The sequence below is a fragment of the Canis lupus genome, chromosome 25 (assembly GCF_003254725.2).
Source record: "Canis lupus dingo isolate Sandy chromosome 25, ASM325472v2, whole genome shotgun sequence".
Lineage (NCBI taxonomy): Eukaryota > Metazoa > Chordata > Mammalia > Carnivora > Canidae > Canis > Canis lupus.
Window position 1 is genome coordinate 40,659,539 of NC_064267.1, and position 13,930 is coordinate 40,673,468.

The 13,930-nt window shown below is 37.8% G+C and overlaps 1 protein-coding gene across 3 annotated transcripts in view; it reads left to right on the top strand.

The window, feature by feature from the left end:
• Positions 1 to 310: 310 nt before the first annotated feature.
• Positions 311 to 13,930, top strand: part of DAW1 (dynein assembly factor with WD repeats 1) — a 45,691-nt gene continuing 32,071 nt past the window's right edge. The window contains exons 1-3 of one of the 3 annotated variants that reach the window (XM_025463321.3): positions 358 to 460; positions 9,430 to 9,578; positions 13,240 to 13,312. In XM_025463321.3, the coding sequence (XP_025319106.1) occupies positions 13,245 to 13,312 (68 nt within the window). In that variant the 5' untranslated portion in view covers positions 358 to 460; positions 9,430 to 9,578; positions 13,240 to 13,244. Of the gene's footprint in view, positions 461 to 9,429; positions 9,579 to 13,239; positions 13,313 to 13,930 lie in introns of all 3 variants that reach the window. The other 2 variants (XM_025463320.3, XM_049101294.1) reach the window with 2 other exon arrangements.

Below are 13,930 nucleotides of genomic sequence, written 5' to 3' on the forward strand. Positions count from 1 at the left end.
CTGGGGGTGGGGGTGGGTGGGCAGGAAGAAATGATGCACCACTGCAGCCTCAGTCTCCATAGCTTCAGGTGTACAGGGCGCCAAGCGCAGCGTCAGGCCCAGCGGCAGCACGTGCAGCCTCTTCCCTTGTGGTCCTAGTTCTTCTGTGGGGACAGGGCCACGAGGAGGGCCCGGGAATGGGGACCCCGAGGGGGGTTTTCTCCCGTTCCTCCTCCTTGGAATCCCTTGGGCCGAAGCGCGCGCGCCTCGCCCTTGTGAGGTCACCCGCCTGCGGTCCCCGGGGGGCCCCCCCGCCCCCGCCCCCGCCCGAGCAGCGCGCCCCGGGAGCCCGCGCATGCGCACCTGCGCCCCGCCGCTGTTGGGCCGTTTCCATGGCTACGAAGAGCGTCGCGAACCCGGGGATCGGGCGAGGAGCAGAAGATGAAGCTCAGGAGCCTCCTGCTCCGCTATTACCCGCCAGGTACCAGCCGGGGTCCCTCCGTCCTGGCCGCGGGAGGCTCCGGGGCGGGGGGGGGGTCCCCTGGTGAGGGATCCCTGTGCGCGGGGGCGCGGGAGGCGGGGCGCTGCTGGACACTGTTGCTCCAAGCATTCAAAGGGATTTTTTTTTTTTTAGGAAGTCTTTAAACGTTGAAGTTGCTGAGTTATAATGCTTTTCTGCTTTTCTGACTCGCTAGGAATGTGGCAGACGGAGAGGGAGGGGGGTGATGTCCCGACAGATTGGTTTCCAGAGGAGCAGACGCTGAAAGGACCACATTGCCGATTATTTTATTTTATTTTGTTTTGTTTTATTTATTTTATTTTATTTTATTTATATTATTTTATTTTATTTATTTGTTTTTTTATTTTATTTATTTTATTTTATTTTATTTATTTTATATTATTTTATTTTATTTATTTTATATTATTTTATTTATTTATTTATTTTATTTTATTTATTTATATTATTTTATTTTATTTATTTTATTTTATTTATTTATTTAATTAATTTTATTTATTTATTTATTTAATTAATTTATTTAATTTTATTATTTTTTATTTATTTATTTTATTTTATTTTATTTATTTAATTAATTTTATTTTATTTATTTATTTAATTAATTTATTTAATTTTATTATTTTTTATTTATTTATTTTATTTTATTTATTTATTTTATTTATTTTATTTTATTATTTTTTATTTATTTTATTTTATTATTTTTTTATTTATTTTATTTTATTTTATTTATTTTATTTTATTTTATTTATTTATTTTATTTTATTAATTAATTAATTTTATTTTATTATTTTTTATTTATTTATTTTATTTTATTTTATTTTATTTATTTAATTAATTTATTTTATTTTATTTATTTATTTAATTAATTTATTTTATTTTATTATTTTTTATTTATTTTATTTTATTTTATTTATTTATTTTATTTATTTTATTTTATTTTATTTTATTTTATTTTATTTTATTTTATTTTATTCTTATTTACAAAAATAATTTAAAAGGTGTTATTTATTTATTCATGAGAGATAGAGCGAGAGGCAGAGACAAGGGCAGAGGGAGAAGCAGGCTCCATGCAGGGAGCCCGACGTGGGACTCAATCCCAGGACCCCGGGGTCATGTCCTGGGCCGAAGGCAGGCGCTCAACCGCTGAGCCACTCAGGCATCCTTGCCTTTTATTTTATTTCTTTTTTTTTCTATTTTCTTTTTTTTTTAATATAAATTTATTTTTCATTGATGTTCAATTTGCCAACATACAGAATAACACCCAGTGCTCATCCCGTCAGGTGCACCCCTCAGTGCCCGCCAACCACGTCAGGATGTGTTGAATATGAAAAGGAAAATGCGGGCAGCCCAGGTGGCTCAGCGGTTTAGCGCCGCCTTCGGCCCAGGGCCTGACCCTGGAGACCCAGGATCGAGTCCCACGTTGGGCCCCTGTCGGGCTCCCTTCATGGAGCCTGCTTCTCCCTCTGCGTGTGTCTCTGCCTCTCTCTCTCTCTCTCTCTGTGTCTGTCTCTCATGAATAAATAAATACAGTAAATACAAATTCCTGAGTCCACCATCAGAGCCTCTGATTTAAAAAAAGGAAAATGCCCATGCAACAAGGCATATTCGCATTCCAGGCCACACGTATCAGTTGACCCCAGACGCATGTTTATTGAGGACCAGCCACCAGGCGCTGTGCCCTGCTTTAAGGTCACAGTCCTTGATTCCAATGAGTTAAGGAATTTCAAAATATGCCCACAGAACCCTGTAGGTTTAGAGTGGGATAAGCTGGCCTGGTTGTCTTGTTTCATAGGTGAGGGTATGGTCACCTTTGAAGAATGAGTGAAGCCCACTGGTCACCCAGTTTCATAGGTACAGAAATAGAGGCAGGGGCGCCTGGGTGGCTCAGTGGTTGGGCATCTGCCTTTGGTTCAGGTCATGAACCCTCCCCCCTCTCCTGTGATTGAGTTCCGCATAAGGGTCCCCACAGGGAGCCTGTTTCTCCCTCTGACTATGTCTCTGCTTCTCTCTCTGTGTCTCTCATTAATAAATAAATAAAATCTTAACAAAAATAAATAGGGGCAGAACTCTTGGTTCCAATTCCGAACTCACTTTAAAAATAAGGATATAAAATTTAAAAATCTGCAAAACTTGCACAAAGCAGTAGTTGACCAAGTATTCCTGCCGGATGAGAAGTTTGGGCCTCCCTGTAAAGGTACGCCTTGCAGCAACTATCTCCAATATGAAGTTAACATTTGTAGTAAAGACACTTGTTTTATCCTTCTTAGGATTACAACTAAAATAACATGAAAAGGCTCAAGATGTGAGAGGTAGCACGTAGGAAATTGTAAATGGCTTGTTCTCTTGAAGCATTCACAACTTTACTTTGGCTGTGCTTGGTGTAGGCTGGTGCTGGTTCCCCAAAATAGATCTGATTTGCGAATGACTTGCTTTCATTCATCCCTTTGCTGTGGAGTGTAGGTTAGGAAGATGAGCTCTGGGATCACAATAACTGGCTCTCATCGTATACAGTATACAGATTTTGTAACTTGAGCAATTTGTTTCAATCCATCAAGGCTTTTCGACCATCAAGTCACATGGTGATGATGATACTCCTTTTGCTGATCTACTGACCCTTTACAGCTACTCTCTCATTTATCTCTTTCCCTTCAGAGCAAACCTCCTTGGAAGAATAGTGTCCCCATTTCTCTTCTCTCTTCTGTCTTGGACTCACTCCTACGGTGTTATCACCTTCATGGCTCCACTGAAACTGCATTCTTTTAAGATCCTCAGTGGCCTCCAAGATCACTAAACCCACTGGCCACCTCTTTGTCCTTCCTGTCCTCAGCTGACAGTAGCATTTGATGCCTTTGGCCACTCTGTCTTTTGGCTTCCAGGACACATTGTTTTTTACTTGTACTTTTTTGTTGCTCCTTCTTCATCCATCTTGTTGACTTCCCTTCCTTCTGATCTTAATGTTGGATTGCTCCAGAGCTCTGTCCTTGGACTTCTCTATCTATACTTATCAGCCAGGTGATCTCATCCATTCTCAAGGTTTAAAAACCTGAATGAGTCATCCTGAGTACCTCATGGCCTACCTGGTTGTTCTTTTGGATGTGCAATGTACATCTCATATGGGGTATCTTGTGGTCTCCCTCATCCCAGTTAATGGCAGCGCCATTCCTCCACTTGTCCCTGCCAAAACCTTGGACTCATCTTTCTCTCCCATCTTGCATACTCCACATTTGGCCCAGTAACAAATCCTGCCAGTTCCCCATTAAAATATACACAGGATTCAGGGGCTCATGGGTGGCTCAGTGGGTGAAGCATCTGCTTTCGGCTCAGGTCCTGGGATTGAGCCCTCCATCAGGCTTCCTGCTCACAGAGAACCTGCTTTTCTGTCTCTTCCCTGCTTGTGCTGTCTCTCTCTCTCTTCCTCAAATAAATAAATAAAATCTTTAAAAACTTAAAATATATACGGGACTCAACAGTTTCACCTCACAGCAATGGCTACCATGCTTTCTATTGCTAAAGTCTCCACCCTTGCCCTACTTCTGTGTATTTTCAACACAGCATCAGGATGATAGCTAGAACATAAATCTGATCATGTCACTCTTATGCTTGAGCTCTCTGATGGCTTTTCATTTCACTTAAAATAAAAGCACCATCATCTCTAAGGCATTAATCTCCATGGCACTACAGGATCTTCTTTGATTTTGCCTCTGACTTCACCCCGCTTCCCCTCTGGCAGCACTAGTCGTTTTGGGGTTCCTTGGATGGGCTGGGCATGCCCCCACTCAGGGTTTCTGCACTTGCTGCTCTTTTTGGCTGCAATAATTTTCTCTGGACATCTACAGAGCCAGCATTCTCACATTTTTTGGCTCTGTCCTTAAAAGTAAGTGAAGTAAATAAAGTGAAGCCACGCTTTCTAGAATTTCCCAACTTCTCCTCAAGATATTTCATAACATCCTCCCCCGCTTTATTTTTTTCTTGGCCCTCTCTCAGTTCATCGTGCCATAATTTTACTTACTTATTTCAAATAGTCACCCCGGCTAGAATAAAAGCTTCATGAGGTCCTGGACTCAGTAAAATCTGTTTACTACCACATCTCTAGCACTTGGAATAGAGACTGGTCAATAAATAGGTGCTCACATATTTGTTGAATAAATGAATGAGTTTAATGAGATGATGTGTGTTGAGTAGAATGCCTGGAGCTCCTCCTGAAATGTGGTCAAACAGGTGGTCTATCGGTTTCATTCCAGCTCTGAAAGTCCAGGGTTCCAACGGCAATCTCACATTCAAGTAATGCTTTAGACTTACACTTGCAACTGTTGCCTTAATGATTATATTTTATAATGAAGTCATACCACTAGCATGTTAGACACTTAATTTCTGAATTCCAGTGGTTGGTGATCCATACATTATACGCAAGTTTCCAACATACTACTGAATAGCAGGTAGGTGTTAAAATAACTTTATCAAGTAGGAAAAAAATCGCTCACCACTGAATCATTCTTGTGTTATCTTTGTCCCTTCTGCAATTTTGTTTAATTTCTTAACCCCCAGATTTCAGTCCTCCTACTTTCTTTTGAGTAACATATAGGTCAGGAGCATTCCACACTGTTGGCATCCATGGAATTGTCCCTCTCACATAAAAGTAATATGGCTAATCAAACATGGGCATTCTCTTTTTATCTCATTCATTAATCCATAAGCTCTTCTCTTTGTGAAGAGTGGGTGTTGCATACGTGTTTTTCAACTGACTCAGGCATGGCAATCTTTGTCTTTTACTTCTTGTATGTAGGCTCCAAGGTTTTTGGGCCAAGAGAAGGAGTTAAATAAACATTAATTAAACTAATTAATATTCTGAGCACTTTAAAGGTCTCTGTTGGTTGAATGTGCTCTGAGTAAGGAACACTTGTGTCTTTTTAAGCTTAGCCTTATAGTGCTTTGCAGAATGTTGGGGGTAGCAGCTTCTTAAGTGTTTTTGGGAATCATATCTACTGCACAAAAATTCACAACCGGGGCAGATGGAAAACATTAAGAAACTGTGGGAAACAATCACCACGGAACAATATGTGCTCCTAGGAGCATCTTTTTCTGTTTTGTGCCTGTACTCTTCGTTGACATGACCCAGCTTTGGGCTCATATTGCAGCTCAGTGCTCATGGGAAGGATGAACATTTAACCTTGATGCTTTGTAACAGTCAAACAGTCCAATTATAGGTTTCAGATTTTGCTCTTTTTTTTTTAGATCCATTTGAATCATAACCCAACTAGTTTTTGGTAGTTAACTTTTACAATTTTTATTTTATAAGAAACAAAGTAGCTGTGAATAAAGAATGGAGAATTTTGTGAATTCACTAAAATTATTTAGGGCATTTCCTTAGGATAATAGATCATGCTATGTGGGCTCTCAAGTGCTAATTCTTTTCAATTTTTCTCTGAGGTACAGATTAGGATTACATTATTTACTTATTGTTTACATCATTTATTTACTCAGCTATTTATGGAATGCCTACTTTTGTCAAAAATAAATAGTATATCTTCAGTGCTCTTATATATAATGCAAAATATTTAAAATTACAGAATAGGAAAGAAGCAGTCCTTAATGATAGTGATGCCTTAAACTGATAGAAACTTTGCATGTTATTTGAGTTTTCAAATAACCTTATTGGGATCTTGATCTTCAGGAGTTGATATGCTAATAATGTTAATCTCTATCATTTTTCTTCCTTTTTCTCCATGTTCTAATTTTTCTCTTACTTTTTTCTATTATAAAAGTAGTATTCATTTTTAATAAAATTCTGAAAAATATATAAAAGGATAGCTAAGAACATCCTCAATCCACTGAAGGTGTGATGGCTTTTTGAAGGAGCCACCTGATATGTCTGAGAATGCCTATTTCCTCAACCTTGCTAATATTTGGTATTATCAGTCTTTGCAATCTTTGCTATTCTGATGACTAAAAGTTGTATTTCTTATTGTATTTTGTATTTCTTTGTAATGGAGTTGGGAATATTTTATTTTGGTCTGTTTATTGGTCATTGTCTCTCTCTGGTAGCAAATTAACCGTTCATGCCTTTTGCCCATTTTCTTGTTAAAAATCATTTTTAGATTCTTTATGTTAAGGTCTTTAAGCTTTGTATTTATCGTTGAAATGTTTTTGCTCATTGTCATTTATCTTTAACTTTGTGGGATCTTGTCTTGTGTAGAAGCTTCAAATTAATTTTAGACAAATGCAGCAATTTTTTTCTTCTTTAGGTGTTGAGTTTCACATCATGCTTAAAAAGCCAATTACTTACACTAAGATGTAAATATGTCCTGTTATTTTCACCATTTTATATTTTGTTTTTAATATTAAAATCTCTAATCAACCTAGAATATATCTTTGTATGTTGTATGGTAGAAATCCAATTTTATGAATTTTTCCAACTACATCATTATTTATTGTATAGTTTATTCTCTCCCTACTTGTTTAAAAAATTACTTTTAGTTTATTTTTAAACTCCCATATATAGTCAATTCTATTTTTTTTAAAAAGATTTTATTTATTTACTCATGAGAGACACAGAGAGAGAGAGAGAGAGAGGCAGAGACACAGGCAGGGGAAGAAGCAGGATCCATGCAGGGAACCCGATGAGGGACTCAATTCTGGGGCTCCAGAATCACGCCCTGGGCCAAAGGCAGGCACAAAACCACTGAGACACCCAGGGATCCCTAGTTAATTCTATTATGTTGATCTAATTTTGTATCAGAATCACATTTTATTGTTCTATAGTCTGTTATAATACATGGTAAATTTTCAAATTCCAAAAAATAAAGTTATTATAATTACTTTAATTCATAGATTAATTTGACCTGTTTATAATATTATGTTTTCTCATCTAGAAATGTGTCTCCATTTATCACAATTTTCTTTTCTGTTCAGTAGTATAGCTAGGTCTTGGACACTTCTTGTTAATTTTATGTGTAAGTGTTTGATGCAATTATAAATGTGATCTTTCCTTTACTTGAATCTTCTCTTGTCAATGTATCTAATTCTTTTTTTTTTTTTGATGAAAAACATGACATTGTTTTAATATCCACATTTCCTTGAATAGTACAGAAGTTGAAAACAGGTTGCTGCAAGCTTTTTAAAAATGTGCTAGTAATATTCATTATAGAAAATCTTAATAATACAAGTCTGAGGAAGAAAATTAAAGTCACCCTAAAAAAATAAAAATAAATAAAAAAAATAAAAAAAAAATAAAAATAAAAATAAAGTCATCCTAATCTCGATGCCCTGTTGTACCCTCTTAATTCCCTGTTGCTGTTTTTGATACATAGATTTACAGATGTCTGCTTTATTTTGTAAATGAAGTGGATCATACTCCATGTGAACTGCTTTGTCCTGAATATATTTCCATCAGAAGACTTGTGTTCTAATCCTGGTTCTGTCCTTGGCTTACTATGACCAGTCAATAAATCCCATTAGGTCTTGGTCTTCTGGCCCATGGTCTAGGGATCACACACCTGGCCTCACATACCTTTATATGACCAGCGCCCACCAGCTGTAGGGCAGAGGGAGAGAGGGACCTAGTCAGTCAACCTACCTTTGACTTTGCAGACTTCTATATCTATCTATCTATCTATCTATCTATCTATCTATCTATCTATCTATCTATTAATTACTATAATTACTTATCCCACTTCTTTACAATTAATTATTGTAATTATACCACTTCTCCTGTGGGTAGAGCACTTCCTACTTTTTTTTTAAGCAATGTATCTAATTCTTACCTACTTCAATCTTAGCTTTTTGAATTTCATTTATTTTTTCTAAGTCCTCTTAAATTCTTCCTAGAACATGTACATATAAGTAGGTTTAAAGATTTTTACAACGTTGTAACATCCATATTTTATCGAAAAAGTTAACGTGGAACCAAAAAGTCAACTTATACTCTAAGGAAATAACTATTTAGAGCAGTTGGCTCTCCACAGATCCTTTGTTTCTTTGTAAGTTTGCTTCTTAGACTAGAGTCTGGTCTAAAGTCTTAAATATGAAAGGATCACTTCTTGGGGCAAAGAAACAAAATAAAACTATACCAAACAAGCCTTTTAGTTATGGTTGTTTGCCTGCTGTGTCCTGGTGTTCTCATCATTAAAACCATGTGGAATGATTTTTCTGTTCTAAAGTGTTATACTTCATTACACAATGGCTGCTTGGGTTTATCTACTGTCCCGAGATTGAAGCTGTGTGGTGGGGTGTGTGGCGATATGTGACACTGGGAAACAAGCTCTGTAGGAGATACAGGATGGAAGGGTAAGACCCTAGACATGTTCGAGGTACAGGCAAGATAGCCACATATCTGGAGCTCCGAGGTCTAGATGGGAGAGTTATAACTGGCAATTATTGGCATATTAATGATAATTAAAGCCATGGGTACTAGTGAACTTAGAGAAAAAAAAAATAAAGTGAAGAAAGAATTCCTAGACCCGAACCCTAACGTAAATCAGTACTTAAAGGTGAGGACTAAGAGGAGGAATCAGTAAAGGAGAATGTAAAGTAACAAAGTAGAGAAAAAGACAGATTTCATAAAAGCCCATGGAGAATCATATTTGAAGAAGGAGGGAGTTGGCCATGGTGTCGATTATTTCTGAAAGTCTGTGTGTCATAAAGATAAGGACTGTCAGTTGCATTCAGTAGTCTGGGGACACTCATCCCTAACTAACTAACATTTAACTCATATATTCAACAAGCACTGTTTGAACAGTCCAAATTTCATGGTGGACACTAGGGATAAAGAGAAGACAGGGACCCAGAGTACGCAGCCTAGTGAGTCAGGTGTGGCTGGGACAGAAAATGGAAAGATCGTAAACACAACAGGTTGGGGCAGGCACTACCGTGGGAGAAATGAAAGCCAGAGAGGGGGAAGGCGTAAATCCATTTGACGGTGTGGTTTGTACTTGTAGCTGGCGAAATCACAGGCTTACTGTGCATAAACCATCACGACTCATTCCAAGGATGGTCCTCCTGGGAGCATAAAGAAGCATATGACTTTCTTCTCAAAGATGTTGCAATCTCACTGGAGAGAGAAGGCATAGATGTCAAGTAATAGAAGGTGACTGTGTAGGATACGTCACAAGGGAGTATTTGATTAATCTTTAGATAATAAGCACTATTTAATGAGTTTCTAGATGCCAGGTGCTTTATATACTTTATATACTTAAATATATATAATTTAAGGTCAACCAGCAAATTGAAGGTATTATCTACAAATGAGAAGACTGAGATATAAAGAGATTACTAGTATCATGAAATAAGTAGAGACTTGAGCTGGAACTCAAGCTTTTCAACTCTGCCACATTCTATCTCAATGGTCCAGTGCTTTGGAAAGTAAATACAGTGTTTTTGATGGAATTTCCTGTTTTCTCTTGATCTGAAATCTGTTATATCAAATTTGTGGTCATAGGGCAGTGAGTCTCAAATTGGAGGAGGACCCTTGGGGGTTCTTGCACCTTTTCAGTGGAGCCTCAAGGTCAAATCTGTTTTCATAATAATCACAAGATATCATCTGCTTTTTTCATGGTGTTGACATTTGCACTACTGGTACAAAAGCCCTCTGGAACCTTACTTCACATGAGGTAGTGGCAACAAATGTTCACAGCCATCATTGTATTCCTCACTGACGCAAACTCTTGATAGGAAGAAACCCCCTCAGTTTCACTTAGGAATGCCCTTGATGGAATATTATGCCTGAATGAGATAAGTCAATCAGAGAAAGACAATTATTATATGGTTTCACTCATATGTGGAATATAGGGAACAGTGCAGAGGATCATAGGGGAAGGGAGGGAAAACTGGGAAGTCATCAGAGAGGGAGAAACACTGTGAGAGACTCTTAACTCTAGGAAACAAACTGAAAGTGGCTGGAGGGGGAGGTTGGTAGGGGAATGGGGTAACTGGGTGATGGGCATTAAAGAGGGCATGTGATACAATGAGCACTGGATGTTGTATGCAACTGATAAATCATTGCACACTACATCTGAAACTAAGTATGTACTTTATATCGGCTAATTGCATTTAAATTAAAAGAAAAAAAGAAGGCCCTTGATGAAACAGTAAGACTTAGTAATGTAGTCACATACTGACCTCAGAGTATTTGCATTCCAAGTGATGAAATAGAAAATTCTCATTAAGCACTTCTGCTGCACAGTTATGTTTGAAAGTTATTTGGATGGAAACTCTTGTTTCAGTCATTCATGTGGACTGAGAGATGAACCAGCTGTTTTCCTCAAGGAATACCAGTTTTACTTGAAAGACTGAAAAAAAAACATGGGTCTCAGATTTGGATATTTGGAAGACATTTTGTTTGAAAACTAGCAAAGCGAGCCTGGAACTTTCAAGCCAGACTGTCAGCATTTCTTGCCAGTGATAAAATTTGAGCTTTCAAGCAAAAATTAGAATTTCAAAAAACTTATCTACTGCCGTGAGCTGGGCAGCTTACTGATCAGTGAAAGAGTTCTCTGATGATAGATATTAGAAGTGATATTAAAAACTATGATTTTTGGGGGGGATATTGTATGATGACAAATGTCACCATTTAGAAGATGGGCATAACTCAGTAAACTAATGTTTTTCAGATGTCTGGTGCATGATATGTAACCATATATGAATAAAATATCCTTTAAAAGTCTGAGATATACCAATGAATTTTAATGTAACAGAGTATGAAGAATTATTTGATGTGGTTTCGGATCCTATGTTGCAACCAATCTTAATGAATCACTGCTTGTTAAGTTTTGATGTAGTATTAAAGAAGGTTATCCATGATTATCTGGAAATGCAATTATTTTATTTCTTCATTTTCCAACTGCATATTTATATGTGGCCAGATTTTTTTCCATATACTTCATTGAAACACCGTGGGAACAGCTTGAATGCAGGAGCAGAGATGAGAATCTAGCTGTCTTTAATTAAGCCAGTTATGAAAGAAATTTGCAAAAGTGTAAAATGATGATAGTTATTTCTATAAAATATGTTATTTACATTAGCATGCTATGACTTTATTATGGCTATTTTATGACAGTTTAATAAATAATTTTAAAAATTCTCAGTTTTAATACAAAAATATTACAAAAACAAAAACTCTTTTGTGTCCTCAATAATTGAAAGAGTATAAAGCAGTCCTAAGATCGAAGCTTTTGAGATCCACTGGCCCATATTTATAGAAGTAGTACGATAAAGTGGATGAGAGGTTCTGTTCAGTTTTTCCCCCATGTAAATTATCTCTGTTGTTCAGAATGAATATATTCTATTGATTTGTCTTCAAGTTCACTGATTCTTTCCTTTGTCATATCCATTCTCCTACTGAGCCTATTCAACAAGTTTTTCATTTTGCCCATTAAACTTTCCAGTTCTATAATTTCCATTCCAGTTTGCTTAAAAAACTTTTATTTTTCTGAGATTTTTCAATTTTTTCATTTGTTTCAAGTGAATTTGTAAATGGTTACTGAAGTATTTTTGACATCTCCTTTAAAATCCTTGTCAAATAATTCCAGCATCTGATTCACCTACATATTTGTTTTTGTTGGTTGTCTTTCTCTGGTTCTTGGTGTGATGGGTGATTTTTTTTTCCTGTTTATTGTGTCCTGGACATTTTGGTTCCTATGTTAGGAGGCTCTTGATCCTATCTGAATCTACTGTCACCATGTTTAGGTGTAACATAGAGGTTCTGGTCTACTTCATGGGTTTTAGTTCCAATGGCAGCTTAGTTTTTTGAGCCCTTACAATATTCTGGTCTGCTTCATTTTTCTGGTGTTGCTAAGGCTCTTGCCCAGTTCCAGTTGCTGCCACCTGCAGGATGGAAGGTACTTCCCAGTATGCCTGCTCTCACTGAATGACCTTGGGGGGTGTGGAGGGACAGAGACAAGACTCTAGGCCTGGTGGGTGACACCACTGGTTAAAAGGCTGGAAGACACTGCTTCAGTGCGTGAATGTGGTGTGAGATACAGGATATCCCAGGACTTCACTACTGCCCCTTTTGCAGGTGGAGGAAGCTGCCCACCAATGGCTAGGTTGCAGGATGGAGTCTGAGTGATCCTAAGACTTTCTTGTAGCTGCCATAGACAGATTAGGTGGTCCCCTGGGGCCCCACCTGAAGGTGTCGAGGAAGTCTGGGGCTTTGTTACTGGGATGTTGCAGACACATCAGACTACTGCTAGGGCCTAGCTTTGCAGGGAGACTGGGAAAGCTCAGGGATTTCCCCTGGGGGATCAGACTGCCTAAGGAGCTCCAGTTGTGGAGCAGGGCTTAAGGCTCCAAATTAGTTCTTTGACTTCCCTTTGCCTGGTCCTTTGGCCACAGAGAGCTAGCTTTACTGTTGCTTGGGTTTTGTTGTCTATGCTTTTTGGTAGTTCCAGGCTCCAAGTTGTTCGGTTTTCTACTTTAAGGGTATATGGGAGGTAAAAAGAAACCCTAGGAACTCACCACACTGTCATTGCTCAAGTCCTGAGACCCTAGTCAGTTTACCCTCTACCAACCTTTGATTATTTTAGCATTGAATAATTTCAAGGATATTTAGCTGTATTTAGAAGGAGGACTAGGGAAAAGTGGAGTTCACACATTCTTATTTTAGTATCAGACATCACTGCATATGTTTTATGCTGAGTAATTCTAAAACTTAAAAAACAGAAATGAAAAAAATTATGGCAAATAGATTAACTTGTGACATTCATTGTCATCATAAGTGTTTTTATAACACATTTGCTTATTTTTTATAGGAATTATGTTGGAATATGAAAAGAGTGGAGAATTGAAGACCAAATCCATAGATTTGCTCAACCTCAGTCCCAGGTAAACTAGCTATGTAATGCAACCTGGGTTTTATATCCAGGTGTTTTTTTTTTTTTTATTGGAAAATGCTGACACAGAGTGATATGTAGATGAGCTGCATGAACACAGGCAATACATGGCTAAAACAACATTCTGTGCTGTGTTCTTTCCTATTTGCTTCAGTGAGTTCTGCTCCAGAGTCTTACTGGGTGAGGAGGAGATGGGAAAAGGATGGTTAGTCTGCCCCTTTTTCATCTTAAATAGACCTGTTGTTGTTTTTAATCTTTTAATTTAGGATAGTTTTAGAAAGTTGTGAAAACACGAGTTCGCACATGCCTCATGCCCTGCATCCCTTATTATTAGCATCGTAGATTCACGTGGTACATTGGTCATAATTAGTGAACTAGTATTGATATATATTATTTCTAACTAAAGACCATATCTTATTCAATTGTCCTTGTTTTTTACCTCCTGGTCTTTTTCTCTCCCAAGATACCATGTTACATTTCATTCAAGTCTTCCCAGGCTCCTCGTGGTGGTGACAGTCTCTCAGATGTCCCTTTTTTTTGATGACCTTAACATTTTTGAGGAATACTGATTATTAGAATTTTAAGAATACTACTGAATCTGTTACTTTCC